Source organism: Anarrhichthys ocellatus, unplaced genomic scaffold (genome assembly GCF_004355925.1).
Source record: "Anarrhichthys ocellatus isolate YVR2014 unplaced genomic scaffold, GSC_Weel_1.0 scaffold157, whole genome shotgun sequence".
In the NCBI taxonomy this organism is placed as follows: domain Eukaryota; kingdom Metazoa; phylum Chordata; class Actinopteri; order Perciformes; family Anarhichadidae; genus Anarrhichthys; species Anarrhichthys ocellatus.
Window position 1 is genome coordinate 242,118 of NW_022280187.1, and position 16,781 is coordinate 258,898.

Consider the following 16,781-nt stretch of genomic DNA (forward strand, 5'->3'; position numbering starts at 1 on the left):
GTTCCTGACGCCTATGTTAAAATACCCTCTCTGGAACAGTTATTGTGTCTTATAAAAGAAATGTTGAAAAAAGAGTGTTGCCTAAATTAAAAGTTCTTACAATTACATCAACTCCATATCTGTCATTGAAAAATCCAGAATGAATATGCAAATATTTGTGTTTAATTTTATTGGACACAAGATGTCTCTTACTTCAGTGAATAGCCAATTATCATTGAATGCGCACCACAGGTTTCAAATTTCCACATTACAGTTTTCAAAACTGGAATCATGCGTACATCAGATTTACACTCAAAAAATATTCTCGAGATGATTCAAATCTTTTCTGGTGATGCTTGAGGGTCCAAACTGGTAGGACCCAGTAGCAGGTTTTAAGTTAGGTATTAACACATGCTGGATATTCCTTTTCATGTATTGCAGCCTAGATCACTGAAACATCTCAACAAAGAACGTAATGAAAAGTTAATTTAAAAAAGTTGCTGTCCTTACACAGACAACAACAATGAAGGGTGCAATAAAACTGAACAGCAGTGGTGGAAAGTAACTCAGTACATTTACTCAAGCACTGTACTTAAATACAAATTTAAGGTACTTGTACTTTACATGAGTATTTCCATTTTATGCTACTTTATGGTTCTACTCTACTACATTTCAAGGTCAAATATTGTACTTTTACTTCACTGCATTTACATGACAACTTGAGTTACTTTGTAGATCCAGATTATTAAGGCAAAAATATAATTAACAAATAAATCATGATGTATTATTGTAGGTTAAGATACCCAGCAGTGTATAAAGCAAATAAAGTCTTTACCAGTTGCAACATTTAAGTGATGAACAAAGTGATAATGCATCACTAATTATACTGATATCATATACAGTACATACTACTACGAAATGGGCCATTCTGTGTAATTAATACTCTTAAAGTTTGCTCTTTAAGCACATTTTGATGTCAATACTTTTTCTTTAGTAAAATGTTGAAAACTTGTTACATAGTATTTTTTACATTGCAGTATTGCTACTTTTACTTAAGTAATTGTTAAAGATCTGAATACTGCTTCCGCCACTGCTGAACAGTGAGGTCACATGCAACCTTTAACCTGACTGTACCAAAATAAAGATGAAGAGAGGTATTAGTAATATAAACAATTATTACAATAAGCATGTTCAGTATAATTGTTTGAGATTACGCTAGACATCTTTATTAGTTTTGTTTTATTCTGAAAAGAATTAACCGGAAGTTTAGCCAGATGTTTACTGTCTGTGTTATTTAGATGTCAGCCAGTCAGTGACATATTTCATTGACACTAAAATGTTGCTTGGCTTGACACCGAGCCGACGGCTGCTTTCTCGCCGGCACTGCCTCCTGCAGTGTCGCAGCATTAAAACAGAAAACACCGCCAGGGTAAGTTGGGCAGCTGAGACAGTAGCTTACTGTAAATTCGGCAGCAGATACAGTATTAGCCTGTTTAAGTTCGGCAGTAGAGACAGTATTAGCTCGTTACTGTCAGTTCGGCAGCAGAGACAGTATTAGCCTGTTACTTTTGCCCCTGTGCGTGACGTTAGCTAGCGTTGATAAATCCAGTAAGTAACCCAGTGACGTAGCTAATAAAGCACGCAACGTAATGACATGGTGGTCATAACTCACGTTACCTGCCCATGGGGCAGTTTGGTGGTGTTTGGTATTGCAGGTCTGGCTGGTTGGTCGGCCATGTAATGGTGATCGTCTAAAGTTTGTTGCACTTGATCCAATCCCCACGCTTCCTTTTCCGATGGTGATGAATGTATTGTGCCATATGGCATATGCCATTAGTGATAAACATGAAAAAAAATAAAGACAAGACTGTAGCAAAATACATGGGAGCTACTGGCCGCAGCATGTATGCGCCGCCGTTGCAATCTATTTCTGCAGTTACAAGTGAAATAAAAGGTCATGCTACGCAGCTGGAGCAGAGGTCTACACAGATCTAAAGGGTCCCTTTAAGATCAACCCATCTTTTATTACAGCCACATGGCAACCTCTGGGTCTGGAAAATTGAAGTTGATGTATAATGGTGCGTTCACACCAAACGCGGGGCAAGTCATTCGCGGAAGTAGATTGCATACAAAGTCTATGCACAGACGCAATGAGACTAGAGTGACGCGAATTTTGGTGCGTTTGGCGCATCAATCGGCAAAATGCCCCAAACACGTGAGTTGAAATTTTTCAACTTCGGCGAAAAAATGGCGTGACGCTGCGGCGCGATAGCCTATCAGCGTTGAGATGTTTCTCCTGTCGTCACTGACGTCCTGCCGTTGTTGAATCAGGAAACAAATACTGTAGCCGTCTGTGTTCACCCAGGGCTCTACTATACCTCATATCAATAGAGACCGGACCAAACTATGTGTATAAATGTATGTGTGTAAACCTTGCGGAGAGAACTAACTAAACATGAATTCAGACTTTTTACAAATCGGCATCATTACGTAGTTATTTCGGAGTCCCTTTTGTCGGTTTATTGCCGTTAAATCACAGCCAAATCAGTTTATTTTGGGTTCATACAGCTGTAGTAAACAGCAACGTATGGCTTGCTAGACACAGTGAATACAGCTCGATAAAATTCACGGAGCTCCTCTGGACAATGTTATGAACCAGACATGACGGTGTTTAGTTTCCCGGGATATCTGGGACTTCCACAACACGTACTAAGCAGAAATAGAGGTTATTTTTTCCATCGTTGATGGCGGACAGTTGAACTGTCTTCCAGAGTGGCTTCCAGGGTGATAAGCCACGCCCCCTCTCCGGCGTGTCCAGCGCGATTCACGCAAATGAACACAAATAGTCCCCGGCGAGACCAGCGGCGCGAATGACGCGTTAATCGCGTGATTTGGTGTGAACACGGCATAAGTGACTTAAAACTTGTATTCTCTCTAATGTCCACCAGGGGGCGACTCCTCTGGTTGTACAGAAGTCTATGAAAAAATGACTCTACTTCTCTCTTGATTTATTACCTCAGTAAACATGAGTTTATGGTGTCAATCTCTAGTTTCAAGTCTTCTTCAATACAGCATGATGTTCATTTAGTAAATTATGGTTCCTTTAGACTCAAATAGATCATAAAGAGGAGTATGCTTTAGGGCGGAGCTATCTTGTGATTGACAGGTCTCTACGCTGTCAGTGTTTTTGTCTCAGAACTTTAACCCTTTCACGGTGTGTTTTCAGCTCATGAAAGTTAATAGGTAATATTCAGGTCGCCTAAAAGTGTCTTATTCAGCATTTGCTTGCACTTAGCTCCACCCTCATGTGTCACTTTTCACTACAAAAAATTGCGACGACCAAAATGCAGAACGCGAGGCTTCAAAATGATATTCAACAAACCAACAGGTGACATCATGGTGACTATGTCCACTTCTTATGTAAAGTCTATGGTTTGAAAGGAGTTAGACATTTCCTCTCTACAAAAGAGATGAATCCTAACATATCTAGGCCCATGTTCATTGTACTGTTCTATTTGAGTGCAACATGTTATATTCTATCTCTTCCTCCCACTCTCTTGGAATGACTCACCCTCCATCACTGTGTGTGTCTGCACAGAGTGCCGTTCTGGACAGCGTGCTGTCTGCATTCAGGTCTATATGTGGTGAGGACGGTGTCTCATTGGGTGAAGCTGTCAGAGAGCAACACGGCAAAGACGAGTCCGTACACAGGTAGGTCGGTTTCACTCTGTCATGCAGACATGCACTCATAATATTGTATGTTTATGGTGTTTTCAATAATATACAAAAAAACAACATGTTATCCCAAAAGAATACATTAACATAAGCCTCGAGCTTTGGGATTTTCTTGAGACATAATGTAGTTAACTGGTTAGAGTTCACCATTAGGGCTCTCTGAAGACATGTTTAGCCCTTTATGAAGACTTTCCATAAGTCTGCATTTCTGCAATATAGCTAAAAATTAAAATCTTTGATCTTTCAATCCACACCCGATTTACAATTTGAATCGTTCTTTTTTTTGTTTTGTTTTTTTGTTCTTAAAAGTAACCTACAAAAGATAGAGAATTTATTCAAATAAAGTTTTGTTTTTATTTTATCAATAAAAAAGATTTACAAAGCAAACAAACACGTTGTAAAACGCCACCGCAATCTATGATGTCTTTCCACCAGGGTTCCCTTCTTCTTACACGAGATACTGTAAGAAAATGTTATGTAATGTTACCTGCTTTTACCGAGCAAAACTCGGAGAAGCAGCTCATCGCTAAAACGAGAACAGCTGGTCCACCTTAAAGATCAGCCCTCCTTAAGTTGTTGCTCACCTCGGGGTTAAGCCCCTTCACTTTAATCAGCGAGCGAGACACAGGAGCGTAGTTTAGGTCTTGAGGAGTTGTATCATTTATTCACAGACAAATAAACTGTACACACACTGTACTGCTATGTTCACAGCTACGTTACTGGTAACCTCACAGTGACCGTCGCACACACTCTTTCTCGACCACACACTCCTTAACGCACACAACCTACGCACTAATTCATCAGAGTTTTGCAATACACCATCGGAAGTAGTGGTGGTTCCGTACAATAGGACTATTATAATCTAAGTTCGAGTTAAAACTGCTTTTCATTTTTCATCGTCCTAAACAGGCGGTGACTTCCGGTTCTGCCGAGTGAAGCCAATGCGGAAGTGTTTTCAAACCTGCATTCTCTCTACTGTCCATCAGGGGGCGACTCCTCTGGGTGTATAGAAGTCTATGAGAAAATGACTCTACTTCTCTCTTGATTTATTACCTCAGTAAACATTGTAAACATGAGGTTATGGTATCAATCTCTAGTTTCAAGTCTTCTGCAATACAGCATGATGTTCATTTAGTAAATTACGGTCCATTTAGAGTCAAATAGACCATAAAGAGGAGTATGATTTAGGGCAGGCTTATTGTGATTGACAGGACGCTGCTGCTACCAGATACAGCGTCTCTACGTCACCCCTCCGCGGTCCAAATATAGTATCACCGGTTGTAAAAAGTCACGATGAACACATCCACTTCTTATCTTAGTCTATGGTCCTAAACCATAAATTCAAATTAACTGATCAAAATTAACCCGCCTTGATTTCAAGCTCTTTCAGACTCAGACACTCTCACCTTTACCTGGTGACATCACGTCCCTGAGGGTTCAGGGTTTAAGGCCTTATGGAGGGAAACTTTGCGAATGGGCTTACCACTTTAAAGAGGATATAAAGTTCCAAAGTGTTAGGTGAAGCTGTAGCGTTGGATAATTCTCTGTGAATGACCTCTTTTGCATTACAAATAGTCATCCATTGTTTATATGAAAACACTGGTTAGTTTATATAGAAACACTGATAAGTACAGCTGATGCAGCTTGGCCTATTCGACAGAACTAAAAGGTGTGTACCTTTATCACGTCCCTTTCATGTCTGTTGGGATTGGAGGTCATTTGCACACAGACATCTCCTCACATGGACCTCCATCATGACACCAGTACTTTAATACTTCCTTTAAATCGCCATCACTAGGAATAAGATATTTTCCGACAAGCGGTAATAACAAAAGGTTCTGTTCACTGGAGAAATATGGAGAACAGTGAGCGAGCATTGCTTTTACTGCTGTCCAGATGTTGCCCCCCAGATGTGGTGCTGTTTCCCCATTGTGTGGAGGAGGTCAGCTCCCTGGCCAAAATCTGCAGCCGCCACCGCCTTCCCATCATCCCCTTTGGCACTGGAACTGGCCTGGAGGGAGGGGTCAGCGCAGTCAAGGTGAGAGAGAGGAAGCCCCTGTTTGTGTGTGTGTATATCTGTGACTGAGCGTGTGTGCCTTAACTCTTTGGAAATAGGAGCAGTAATTAATTAGTAATGTGTTGTATAGTATAATGTGCACTTTTAGGTTTGTTTTGAGCAAAAATCTGCAAAGATATATAAGGAAGCAAATAGGAGAGCAGTGGTGGTACGACTTTTGCAGAATCAAACAAAATGTCAACCCTGTCTCCTGAGAGAAATATACTTTAGTTGCTAAATGCTCTGCTTCTTTCACCAACTAGTTTCTGACTGTGTTTGTCTGATATTTAGTCTGATGTTTTCACTAAAGATGGCAGAAAACGAGGCTATGAGAGCGCTAAGCGTGAAACAGAACAGTGAATTCGTGGGCCGAACAGTTAAGCAATAAGCTGAAACTCACTATAAAGCTGCATGAAGCCGAGGGGAGCTGCAGATCAGCTGATCATTCACTTTAGGTTCATCACAAAGAGTGACGCCTTTTTACATTTAAAGGCAGGGTTAGTAATATTCTTCAAAAACTTTTCTGGATTTTTTTGTTGAAATTCTCATTATATCCTGAAAGCAAACCTTGGCTGCGGTCGAGAAGTCCTTTTTGCTTAAGAAGGTTCTTAACTGAATGAAATGAACCGGAAGTATCTAAGTGGCCATGAAAAGAGCTGTTTGAATTCTCAAACTGTTAAGGAAAGGTGCTTCAATGCTTCATTTCTCATCTCCTTTAGCAAAGGAAACACTGGACCATCCTTTACCAAAGGAAAGAAGATAATGCCGCCCCACAATTCCTTGCGGCGGCAACATTTAAAGTAACGCACCATTCTTGCACAGGTTCAACAATTATTTTCATACAGTCATAAACTAATGGAATTCATGTTGATGAGTATGAATAGACAATGACAACCATTTCATTTAATTTGATATGTATTTATTCACTTCTGACATGTAACCAAATAAAATGAAAAGTAAATATAGCAAACTGTCATTCTCAAAAACAAGAAGCATCAGTAAAAAAACGAAAACAAGCTCGGTCTATGACAGCTCTGGTTTCCCTCCTTTACATCACGAGTGAAGCAGCCTCTCGCATTTATTATTTTGTTGTCATTCTACATTGTAGTTTCTCCATGGCAGACCTACGACAGTGACATCATAATTATGTTTAGTAGAAGTGGACTTCAGTACCGCGGTAGTCTTTTCCTAACTCCTCATGAATTCTCCTTCACATCTTTCCTTGACCTCATGACGTTTTCAATCGAGGTCAAGGAAAAGTGGTAGGAATAGACGTTAGGAGGTCATTTTATGGCTTTTCGACCGCAGCCCATCACTCAAATGCTCTGGCAATAAAAGGACGGGCTACCTCCCTGTCTACCTGTATGCACTCATTAGTCGTCACCAAAATCTTCCACAAGCTGCTAGCCTAATGTTCATAATTATTATTATTTTGTGGGAGTGGCTTTGGGACTCTTGAAGGGACGGGTTGTCAATGGTGACAACTTGCCGACTTTTTCGCTACATTTAGCAACTTTTAGAGCTAGCGCTGTTAGCTACTTTCATTGGAAAAGAGTTAGCAACAGTTAGCTGGATTTTTAGGTTTGGATCATTTTTAAAAATCTAGCCTACTCGTGCTAGTTTCTCAAGATCACCCACCCTGCCTTTGATAAATGCCACATGAAAATACACTAAATATGAAAAAAATTAATCTGTGGCTCTTTTGTGTGTGTGTGTGTGTGTGTGTGTGTGTGTGTGCATGTACCGTGTGTCTACGTGTGTCTACGTGTGTCTTCCTTCTGCCCTTAGGGTGGCGTGTGCTTCAGTCTGAGGAACATGGACCAGGTTCTGAATCTCCACCAGGACGACTTTGACGTGACGGTGGAGCCCGGAGTGACTCGGAAGGCCCTCAACGCCTACCTGCGAGACACCGGCCTGTGGTTTCCTGTCGGTCAGTCACGCTCTCAGCTTTCTCTGTGTTTTCCAGTCACTCCGTGAGCAGAACACATGGAAGAACCGGTCACACCGGCTTTTAAAACGGAAACATTTCACAGCAAGTTAAATTAATTCCAGTGGAAAAAATTAATCTGCATCTGCGTCTGGGATTTCAGATCTTTTCCAAGCAATGTTCCCAGATTGGGAAATAGCCAAGACGTTTGCCTGTGGAAAAGATAAAACAGTCCTATTCGGTTTAGCCCCATATGTTAAAGAACAGCTCGTTGATAGCATCAACCAGGCTGGACTGTTGGTGCTGATGTTTGATCTAAATCATATCACGAAGGAAACACTTTTCCATAAATTGCCTTTTTATCAGATTTCAAAAGTTTATCGGTGCTGGTTAAGTACATGCAGAGAGACACTTCTGGCGGTAAGTTAGCTACGTCTCCTCCTGTATCTTCTCGACCAATCAGATTAAGGTTTTGCTCTGTGTTTATTGGCGGATCGCATTCGCAAACCAACTTTACAGGGGCATACCCCCACCTACTGTTTCAGCCAAAGTGGCTGTTGGAAGAAAAAGTTAACGCCTCCAATTTCTTTAATAGTGCAATAACATACACATAAAAACAGATGCAAAGTAGCCCAATAACAAAGAGTTCATATGTGTTTGTGTGTTTATAGGGCTGCAGTGTTTAACTCTGCTGCTCTGTCTTTCCTGTCAGCATCCTCTTTTTGCGCATCACAACGTTATCAGTTATAAATTCGTTTTTTTGTCCAGTGAGAAAATAGACATGTGAGCTGAGAGCGAGTGAAAAGTGTCAACTGCGTGAGAGTTGGCGGCCCTGAACAGTCCCGTGCACCGGTACATGTCGAGCTCAGAATTACGAGGTGCTGTTTGGAGCCCTGGGACCTCAGTTTAGGTTGAAGTTGGGTGGGTGTACGCTGGAAAAAAATATCTGAACACACCGATAAGAATAATAGAATTTTAAGTGGCCTCACCCTTTACAGTTCCAACTAGAGAGGGAGATGTCAATCAAGCTTATTTTGTACCCACCTCCACTGTCCTAAAGAGAGGTGGAGAGGTGAAGACACAAGACTCTGTGGGGCTTTTATTATAGTGAAACAGCAGCATTGACAATCCATTGTTGTGAGATAGCAGCTACCAATAATCTTGACCATGTTGTCCTACAATTAATTATAATCATGTATGTCATTGATGCAAAGTTGTAAGTCAACAAATAGAAATAACAGCTGTTAAATAGACATTGTTCTGATAAATGTGAAAGACATTGAGTTTGTGAACGCTACTGTAGCCCCCGTGTCAACTGAAAATGACAGGATGGATATGTGACCTGCTACTGATTGATTGATGTGTGAAATATTGTGGTGATGCAGAGACGTCCCAGTTGACACATCATGTTCTACAGACTAAAGAAAATATCTTTGTTTGGTACAAATTCTCGCAAAACTCACACCTTTAATCCTTTTAATGTTTTTTAATGAAAATGAGAGTAACGATGTAAAAATGATTATTCCCTCTATTATCCCGAATCATATTGCAATTTGCAATATAAGTTCAAATAAACGCAATTGAATATTTTTTCAAAATTGCCGTACTGTCTTAAAAAGTGTGAGAGGATTATAGTATTATTGTCAAACGCTAGTGTTCTTTTACCGTCTCAGACCCCGGGGCAGATGCGTCTCTGTGTGGCATGGCTGCCACCAGTGCGTCTGGCACCAATGCAGTGCGTTATGGAACCATGAGGGAAAACGTTTTGAACCTCGAGGTCGTGCTGGCTGATGGAAGCGTCGTTCACACGGCCGGGAAGGCCCGACGTCCCAGGTACGCGTGGGCTATTAGCACCCTCAAATATCGAACAACGCCTCGTGCATTTTAAACTTCACCCTTTCTTCTCTTATCTTTATGGATCTGTAGGAAGACTGCAGCAGGCTACAACCTGACCAACCTGTTTGTGGGGTCAGAGGGCACCCTGGGGATCATCACCAAGACTACCTTGCGCCTGTACGGCATCCCGGAAGCCACGGTGTCGGCCGTGTGCTCGTTCCCCTCCGTCCAGGCGGCTGTAGACAGCACAGGTCAGCACAGGTCTTCTCCACTGGCTACATCTGGCTCTGGTCTAGGCAACGCTCAAAATGCCTAAAAAACGTTTTTAAACCCTGGGTGGAAAACAAGTCACTGGGCGGTGATGAGTGGGATTTGATGGCTTCCTCCTTCAGAAGTATTGACGGTGGACACCTGTCAAAAATAGGTGATGTAGTTAAACTTGACTTAGACATTCTCAGAAACTGTCCACCGTCTACGATTGTTCTAAGCAAGTGCGTGACGTCAAGACCAGATTTCAAAATAACCCCAACATGGCCGACACATACTGCAGTGTAATATAAACTGGTTGGATTTGATTGATCTGTATTTTGAAAAAAAATGAAAGCTTATTGATCCCGTAGAGAGAACGGGTACCTGCAGTAAGAGGATAAAATGTATCCTAACATTAGCTCTGCAAATAGAATCAATAGCTGTCATTGGCAGTCGGAAAATATGTATTTGACCATTAAGTAAAAGAAGTCTGTCATCATACTGACATTTGTCTTTGTTGTCTGTGTGTTGTGACTCTGTGCGTCATTCAGAGTTCCTGGATGACGTGATGATCGACGCGTGCAACAGGTTCAGCTCTCTGTCCTACGCCGTGACCCCGAGTTTGTTCCTGGAGTTCCATGGCTCTGAGGGAAGCCTGCAGGAGCAGGTCAACACAGCTGGTGTGTGTGTGCACGTGTGTGTGTGTGGGGGGTCCCTAACGACTAAAAGCCAAACGGTCGCGTTCACAGGGGTTTTGCAAAAGTAAAAAACAAACGTGTGTATGTGTCTGTGTGTGTGTTTCCACAGAGGACATCACTGAGAGTAATGGCGGTTTGGGTTTTCAGTGGGCTAGAGATGCAGAGACACGGGAGCGACTGTGGAAAGCCCGTCATGACGCCTGGTACGCCAGTCTGGCTCTCAGACCAGGCTGTAAGGTAAAGACAGTCACCTGCTAGTTTTATCACTGAAATGTCCAACAAATCTTAAAACACAAAAATATGATAACAATAACATTATATGATACTTGATAAGTATACAGAGCAGGTTCAGGAAAAATAAGATGCCACATTTCACCACCAAAACAACTCCTCGTTCCCCCTTCAGGGACACATTTCAGACTAAGGAACTGGGGACAAAATCCTTGTCTGCAATTGGGAAGTTTAGTTTTGGTAAAGTTGAGGGTTAGGTTAGGATAAAGCATTGCTGTGATTACGGTTAAGATTAAAGTATGTCTCAGGAAATGAATCTAAATTGAAGTGATGTTCCCAAAAGTGACATAAGTTAGCATGTGTGTGCGTGTCCCGCAGGCTTACGCCACAGATGTGTGTGTCCCTCTGTCTCGCCTGCCTCAAATCCTAGTGGAGACAAAGGAGGACCTGATTGAGAACAGGCTTACGGGTGAGTGCACTGGAGAGAAAAATATCAATGGTGTAGTACATGTGAACAGTTAATAATGCGTTATTGCTAGAGAAAATAGACCTCATAGGGATACATTACAACCACATGACAGTTGAGCAAACGTTATATTATTGCTACTGATTGTTATTTACCAATAAGTAGTGTATTTACAACATCTACCATATGGCCCATTTTTGTGTGAACCATTTAATGTGGGGCCACCCAATAAAATCATAGCACTTCATGTTGAACTGGCAGTGTGGCGTACAGGTTTTCCGAAGCAGGTATTTTACTTTAACTTTGTTTCAACAGTTTTTTCATCATTAACAAAAAAAATGGATCAATGCTTCAATGGATTCATCATGAGAGAAGGGATGGAATACAAGTTAAATAAAAAATGATACTGTGTGTTTTCCAGCATAACGAGTGTGCATGCTATCTGTTGTACCTTCAGGTCCCATAGTGGGTCATGTGGGTGATGGTAACTTCCACTGCCTGATGGTGGTGGACCCCGGTGACCCCGAGGAGCTGCACAGGGTCCACCTCTTCGCCGAGAGACTGGCCAGGTAATAAAAACCTCCCACCCCTCTGACACTCACAAGCCCTGAAGCTCACTTTTTGTGAACCACTTTCCCGTTCACAAATACGATCATCCTGAACAGATCGTTTGAAGTCCAGATTACATCTGAATGTCTGATTATCATGGCAGCATTACTCTCGTTTTTTTTAAGGGTTATTAAAGAAAGTTTGCTTCAAGCTTCAGTAGATGTTCTGCCCCGAAGCCAGCCTCTCTTCTCCTTGTGGCCACTTGTCCTTGTTATCTTTCCTGTCATTCACTCATCAACTTCTTTCTCTTCTCCCTAATCCTCCCCACACTTTGTCCTAATTCTTTCCTCTCACCCGTCTCTCTTAGCTGATATTGATTTCAGAGGACTAAACTTTTAAGTTACAAGTTTTGAAAAGACGCTGTGTTATCTGTTCGGAAAGGGTTCATTTTGCAATATGGCGCCACAAGCTTCTCAAAATCTGTTTCTGAAAAGCCTGTAAAAACACTTGGCTGTACCCGGATCAGTCTGAAGCTTAGTTTATACTTAGTTTATGTGCGCCACGTGACTGTCACAAATAGTTCACTGATTAAAACACTATTTAAATGTTTAGGGATTTTACAAAGAAGGCCAATTCGTTTTTAGATGCTTCAGAAAAAAGAGGTGTTCAAAATCTTCTTTTTGGTAAATATTTAGCAAGCCAAATCAGATTGTTTACAGGGTATTCAGCCTTCATTTCTTTAAAATACATGTAATAATTGAGTATTTTCTTTACAGATCTTGTATAAAGGTAATAAAGTAGTCCATGAAAATGAGTTTACAGGTAATTACAATCCCTCCTCGTCATTGTGAAGCTTGGTTTATGGCTTTTTGCCGCTTACTCCTACAGTCTATGAGCATATCTCTGGGTTACACTTGTTGTCTTTCTGATTATTTACAGTTCATTTTGTTTGTGCGCCCTTTTGCGTTTCGGAGAATAATGCAGCGCACAGTGCAGAGTATAAACCCGGAACTCGCGCTGTCTACGGAGGCTCACACTACGGCGCCAAGCACGAGTATGAACAAAGCTTAAGATCCTAAAGGGTACTGGCACAGCGGAGAAAATGAAGAAAGCCATACATACAGTAATAGTGGCAAATAGATTCATAGACGGGTAATTGGCCAAAATGTGTTTTGTGTTCATTCTATCACACTATACAGCAGTGGTCGTTGCAGACACACCTACAAATATTGTGTTATCAGTAAGGTCGTGTGATTCGTTTCCCCTCCAGGCGAGCCCTGGCCATGGATGGTACATGCACAGGGGAGCATGGAGTGGGCTTAGGGAAGAGAGCGCTGCTGTGTGAAGAGATGGGACCCGTGGCTGTCCAGGTCATGCAGCGTCTCAAGGACGCCTTCGACCCAAGGAACCTGATGAATCCTGGGAAAATTCTGCTGCCGAGAGAGCCATAGACCATATGGGCAGTCTGAGGGAAGGTCACCGTGACTCTCATTATGATTTGCTTGCGCCTTGATCAGAGACTGATGTCACAGTGATGTGGCATTTTAGAGCATATTGCACATGAAGAGTTTTCCTTCTTCTGGATGAGACGTAACGGTACAGGGATCACTCGAGTGAAAACAAAAAGGAAGACAATTATTGAATGTGGGATTGTATGTAAATAGGCCTCTCTTACAGCAGACGTTTTGACTTCAAAAGCACAGGTGTTACTAGTAACACTACCGATGACTCTGTCGCATTCAAGTGTCCCAGTGAGAGCGACGGTGAGCCAGCGAGCCGAATATCAGGAACCTGAATTCAAAGCAGCCAATGTTCATTTCATTTTTGACACTTTTCCTGCGGTGAGAAGTCAAAATGTCAACTGTGAGAAACAGGCCTGCATGTATCTGTGGTGGTTTTATTGTCGTTGGTGTGTCAGCCCTCTGGTGCACCAGGGCAGGTACTGATAATACTCTTTTCCAGTTTGGGAAAGCAATAAGCCTCTGATATATGAATTCGGGTGAATCAAGAAAATCCAGAATGTTTTGAATGAATTGTAGTGACAGTGCTGTCCTCCTCACTGTGATTTATTTTTTTTTTTTTTTTTTTTTTTTTTTTTTTTTTTTTTTTTTTTTTTTCTTTTTTTTTTTTTTTTTTTTCCATGAAAACATTTCACTTTTACTTATTTTTATTATTTGAATGAGGGACGCTTGGTCTGACTGAGTAATTCCCTTTTACAAAAATCACTAAAAGCTAAATAAACAACTGAATCTAACTCTGGCTTTTGTCTCTTCCCTTTGTTTCTATATCGTGATAATTGATTATTTGATATCAGGCAAAAATGCTACTCTTTGCCGATTTGCTACTTCTACTTCCTGTTTTTGATTATTGTAAGTGAGCCGGCTCGCTGTTTCCCCTGCTTCTCTTCTGGCAAAGACGTAAGCTAAGCTAAACTAACAGGCTCCAGCCTCACAGTGGTGTCAATCTTCTTACAGTATCTAACTCTGGAAAGAGTGAGTTAGTGTATTTCCTTCAAACTGTTTGGTGAAAAAGTTTCATATCTTGAACACCAAGTAGATCATTTTCTACTTTGCACTCGATGTGTCAGGCTTTCCCTTGAGATTCACTACAAATTTATAAAGCAATTTTTTAAACGTCTGCAAACATGTTTGATGCAAGCCATGCCAGTTATACATCTGGTCTATATACCTAGAACCTAGAGATTATTATCCTACAGTAGCCTGATTCTATGACCTCTTTCAGCATTTTTAGGATAGCACTGTGGAGCACAGGAAACTGAAGATGACACAGCAGAATACCGTGAGACTTGTCCATTTTGGCATCAGAGGTTATCTGCACTACAACATGTAGATTTTGAAATTATCAGAGTTCCACTCTACCTCCCTATAGCAGTGAAACACTGACAAATATAGAATATTGCTGAATGTTTGTGAGATATAATTGCATGCTTTTTCTTTTGCAAAACAAACTGCACTTCAGGGGCTCTCTCTGACGGGGAGGTGACACTCAACAGTTTGCTCTCACATCACGGTCCCATGGACATTGAACTGGACAGAAAAGGGACGTAGCAAAGGATCCAGTCCTGTTACAGTGAGGCAGTAATACTGTGCTGCACCATAGAGTGTCAGCATAGTATCGCCAAAGCTCACTGGGGACAGACTGTGGGACTAACACGCAGCGTCTTAGAAGACGGATAAAATAAAATGCTGTAAACTCATTGCCCTGAAAATATTGTCATAGCTTGCAGCCATTAACTGAACATTAAGAATGGAATAACCATACACTGCCACTGAGATGCAATAAAGTCTCTATTTAATTCAAAGCAATATTTGACTTCATTACATCTTTCACAGTTTAGACTGTTTATTTCATAGTTAATGGTCTATCTGAGCTATTAGTGCCAGTGTTGATCAGTTTAAAGAGTTTTTAGAGATGGCCACATGCCACCTGCAGTGGTAGAATTGAATGCCATTACATTACAGAACATCATAAATTACATATTGGTTTCAGTGAAATCAGTGAATACCAATGTGGTGTAGAAGATGATACTTTTTCAACTTAACACCGTTAAAAAAGCAAAGTCTCTTTTTTGGTGTTTTATTTCAGCCACTTTCTTCTTTTTTGGGGTTATAATATCATGAGTAAATACATTTTTTCTATAGAAACCACTCAGAGCCATAGGCGGATTATGAGACAATGGGCCCCTGGGAACAGACATGAAAAAGCTCTCTTTACAGTTGTTTAGCCTCCTTTTGTTGTTATTTCGTGTCTCTTTGTAGTCGGTACTCATCACTTTGTGGTAATTTTGTGTCTCTTTGTATTTGTTTTGTTTCACTTTGCAATTGTTTTGGTCGTTATTGTTTTGTCTGTAGTTGTTAAGTCCCTTATTGTAGTCGTTTTGCCTCTTTTCATAGTTGTAAGTCTTTTTGTGTCTCTGCAGCTGCTTTGTATCTCTTTGTAAACTTTTTGTCTCTTTGAAGTTGTTTTGTGTTTCTTTGTAGTCATTTTTTGTCTTTTTGTAGTTTCTTATATCTCTTTGTCGTAATTTTGTGTCTTTTGTAGTTGTTTTTGTTTCTTTTTGTTGTCCTTTGTGTCTCTTTGTTGTCATTTTGCCTCTTTACATAGTTGATGTGTCTCATTGCAGCTGTTTTGTATTTCTTTGTTATTTTGGTCTCACAGTCTTTTTGTATCTCTTTTTAGTCGTTTTATGTTTCTTTGTGGTCATTTTAAGTCTTTGTCCTGGTTGGTATATGTTGCTTTGAGAGACATTTTGGAGGTGTGGACTAGGGGGTTCCCTGACACTTTGGGCCCTTGGACCTTTACCCGATAGGCCCGTCCAATAATCCATGCATGCTCAAAGTGCCTTACAACACAAGCCAGCATTCACACAGTCACACACACATTCATACATTGGTGGGAGAGGCGGTGCCACCTGCTCATCAGGAGCGATGAACATTCACATTCACAGGGGTTCAGTATATTGACCAAGGATACTTTAACATGTAGACTGCAGGAGCCTGGGATCAAACCACTGACCTTCTGATTAGTGGACTATGAGCCACAGCTGCCCAAGTAGGCTATGGTACAAAGACTACTAATCTCCCCCAGTGGTGTAGACAAGGCTTTCAAACATGTCTTTTGGATTAGCCAGATTGTGAAAAACCCTCTGTTTGTGTTTATACTTTTTTGGTATTTTTTTTGGCATTTGGTATTAATGCAGTTATGAATGTTGGTAATCCATGAATCATTGTGGTTTCTTGCTGTCTGATAAGCCATCATGCCTGATTAAGCCATCATGTCAGCATTTATAATTGTTTATTAATGAGTGGGTTTTCATCAAGATTCTCCGCAGGTTTTTTCAGGCGATGAACACCTTCCTGAGGAATTGGATTCTGCTTGTCTTCCTGTGAAACCAGGTTTGTTACTTATTACTTATAATATATATAAGATATTTCATGCTCATTTCCAGGATCATACTTGTATTTTGGGTTACTATGAGAACCACTTTACATGCTTTAATGTTCAAAAAGCACATCATTTCTTTAATAATATCTG

At 41.0% G+C, this 16,781-nt stretch overlaps 1 protein-coding gene across 1 annotated transcript; it reads left to right on the forward strand.

Moving 5' to 3' along the window:
- Nucleotides 1–1,256: 1,256 nt before the first annotated feature.
- On the forward strand, nucleotides 1,257–13,811 carry ldhd (lactate dehydrogenase D). Its single transcript, XM_031877990.1, has 11 exons — nucleotides 1,257–1,408; nucleotides 3,578–3,690; nucleotides 5,611–5,752; nucleotides 7,559–7,700; nucleotides 9,371–9,530; nucleotides 9,624–9,784; nucleotides 10,334–10,462; nucleotides 10,590–10,717; nucleotides 11,090–11,180; nucleotides 11,635–11,746; nucleotides 12,997–13,811. Exons 1-11 carry the CDS (start codon nucleotides 1,316–1,318, stop codon nucleotides 13,175–13,177), a joined length of 1,452 nt encoding a protein of 483 aa, XP_031733850.1. The 5' UTR covers nucleotides 1,257–1,315; the 3' UTR covers nucleotides 13,178–13,811.
- The last annotated feature ends 2,970 nt before the right edge of the window (nucleotides 13,812–16,781 follow it).

What these genes read in the sequence shown, in the direction of transcription:
- ldhd (XM_031877990.1), top strand. Translation starts at nt 1,316, where the DNA reads ATGTTGCTTGGCTTGACACCGAGCCGACGGCTGCTTTCTCGCCGGCAC. An exon ending in AAAGACGAGTCCGTACACAG is followed by an intron (nt 3,691 to 5,610) that starts GTAGGTCGGTTT and finishes ACTGCTGTCCAG; the next exon opens with ATGTTGCCCCCCAGATGTGG. An exon ending in GGAGCAGGTCAACACAGCTG is followed by an intron (nt 10,463 to 10,589) that starts GTGTGTGTGTGC and finishes GTGTTTCCACAG; the next exon opens with AGGACATCACTGAGAGTAAT.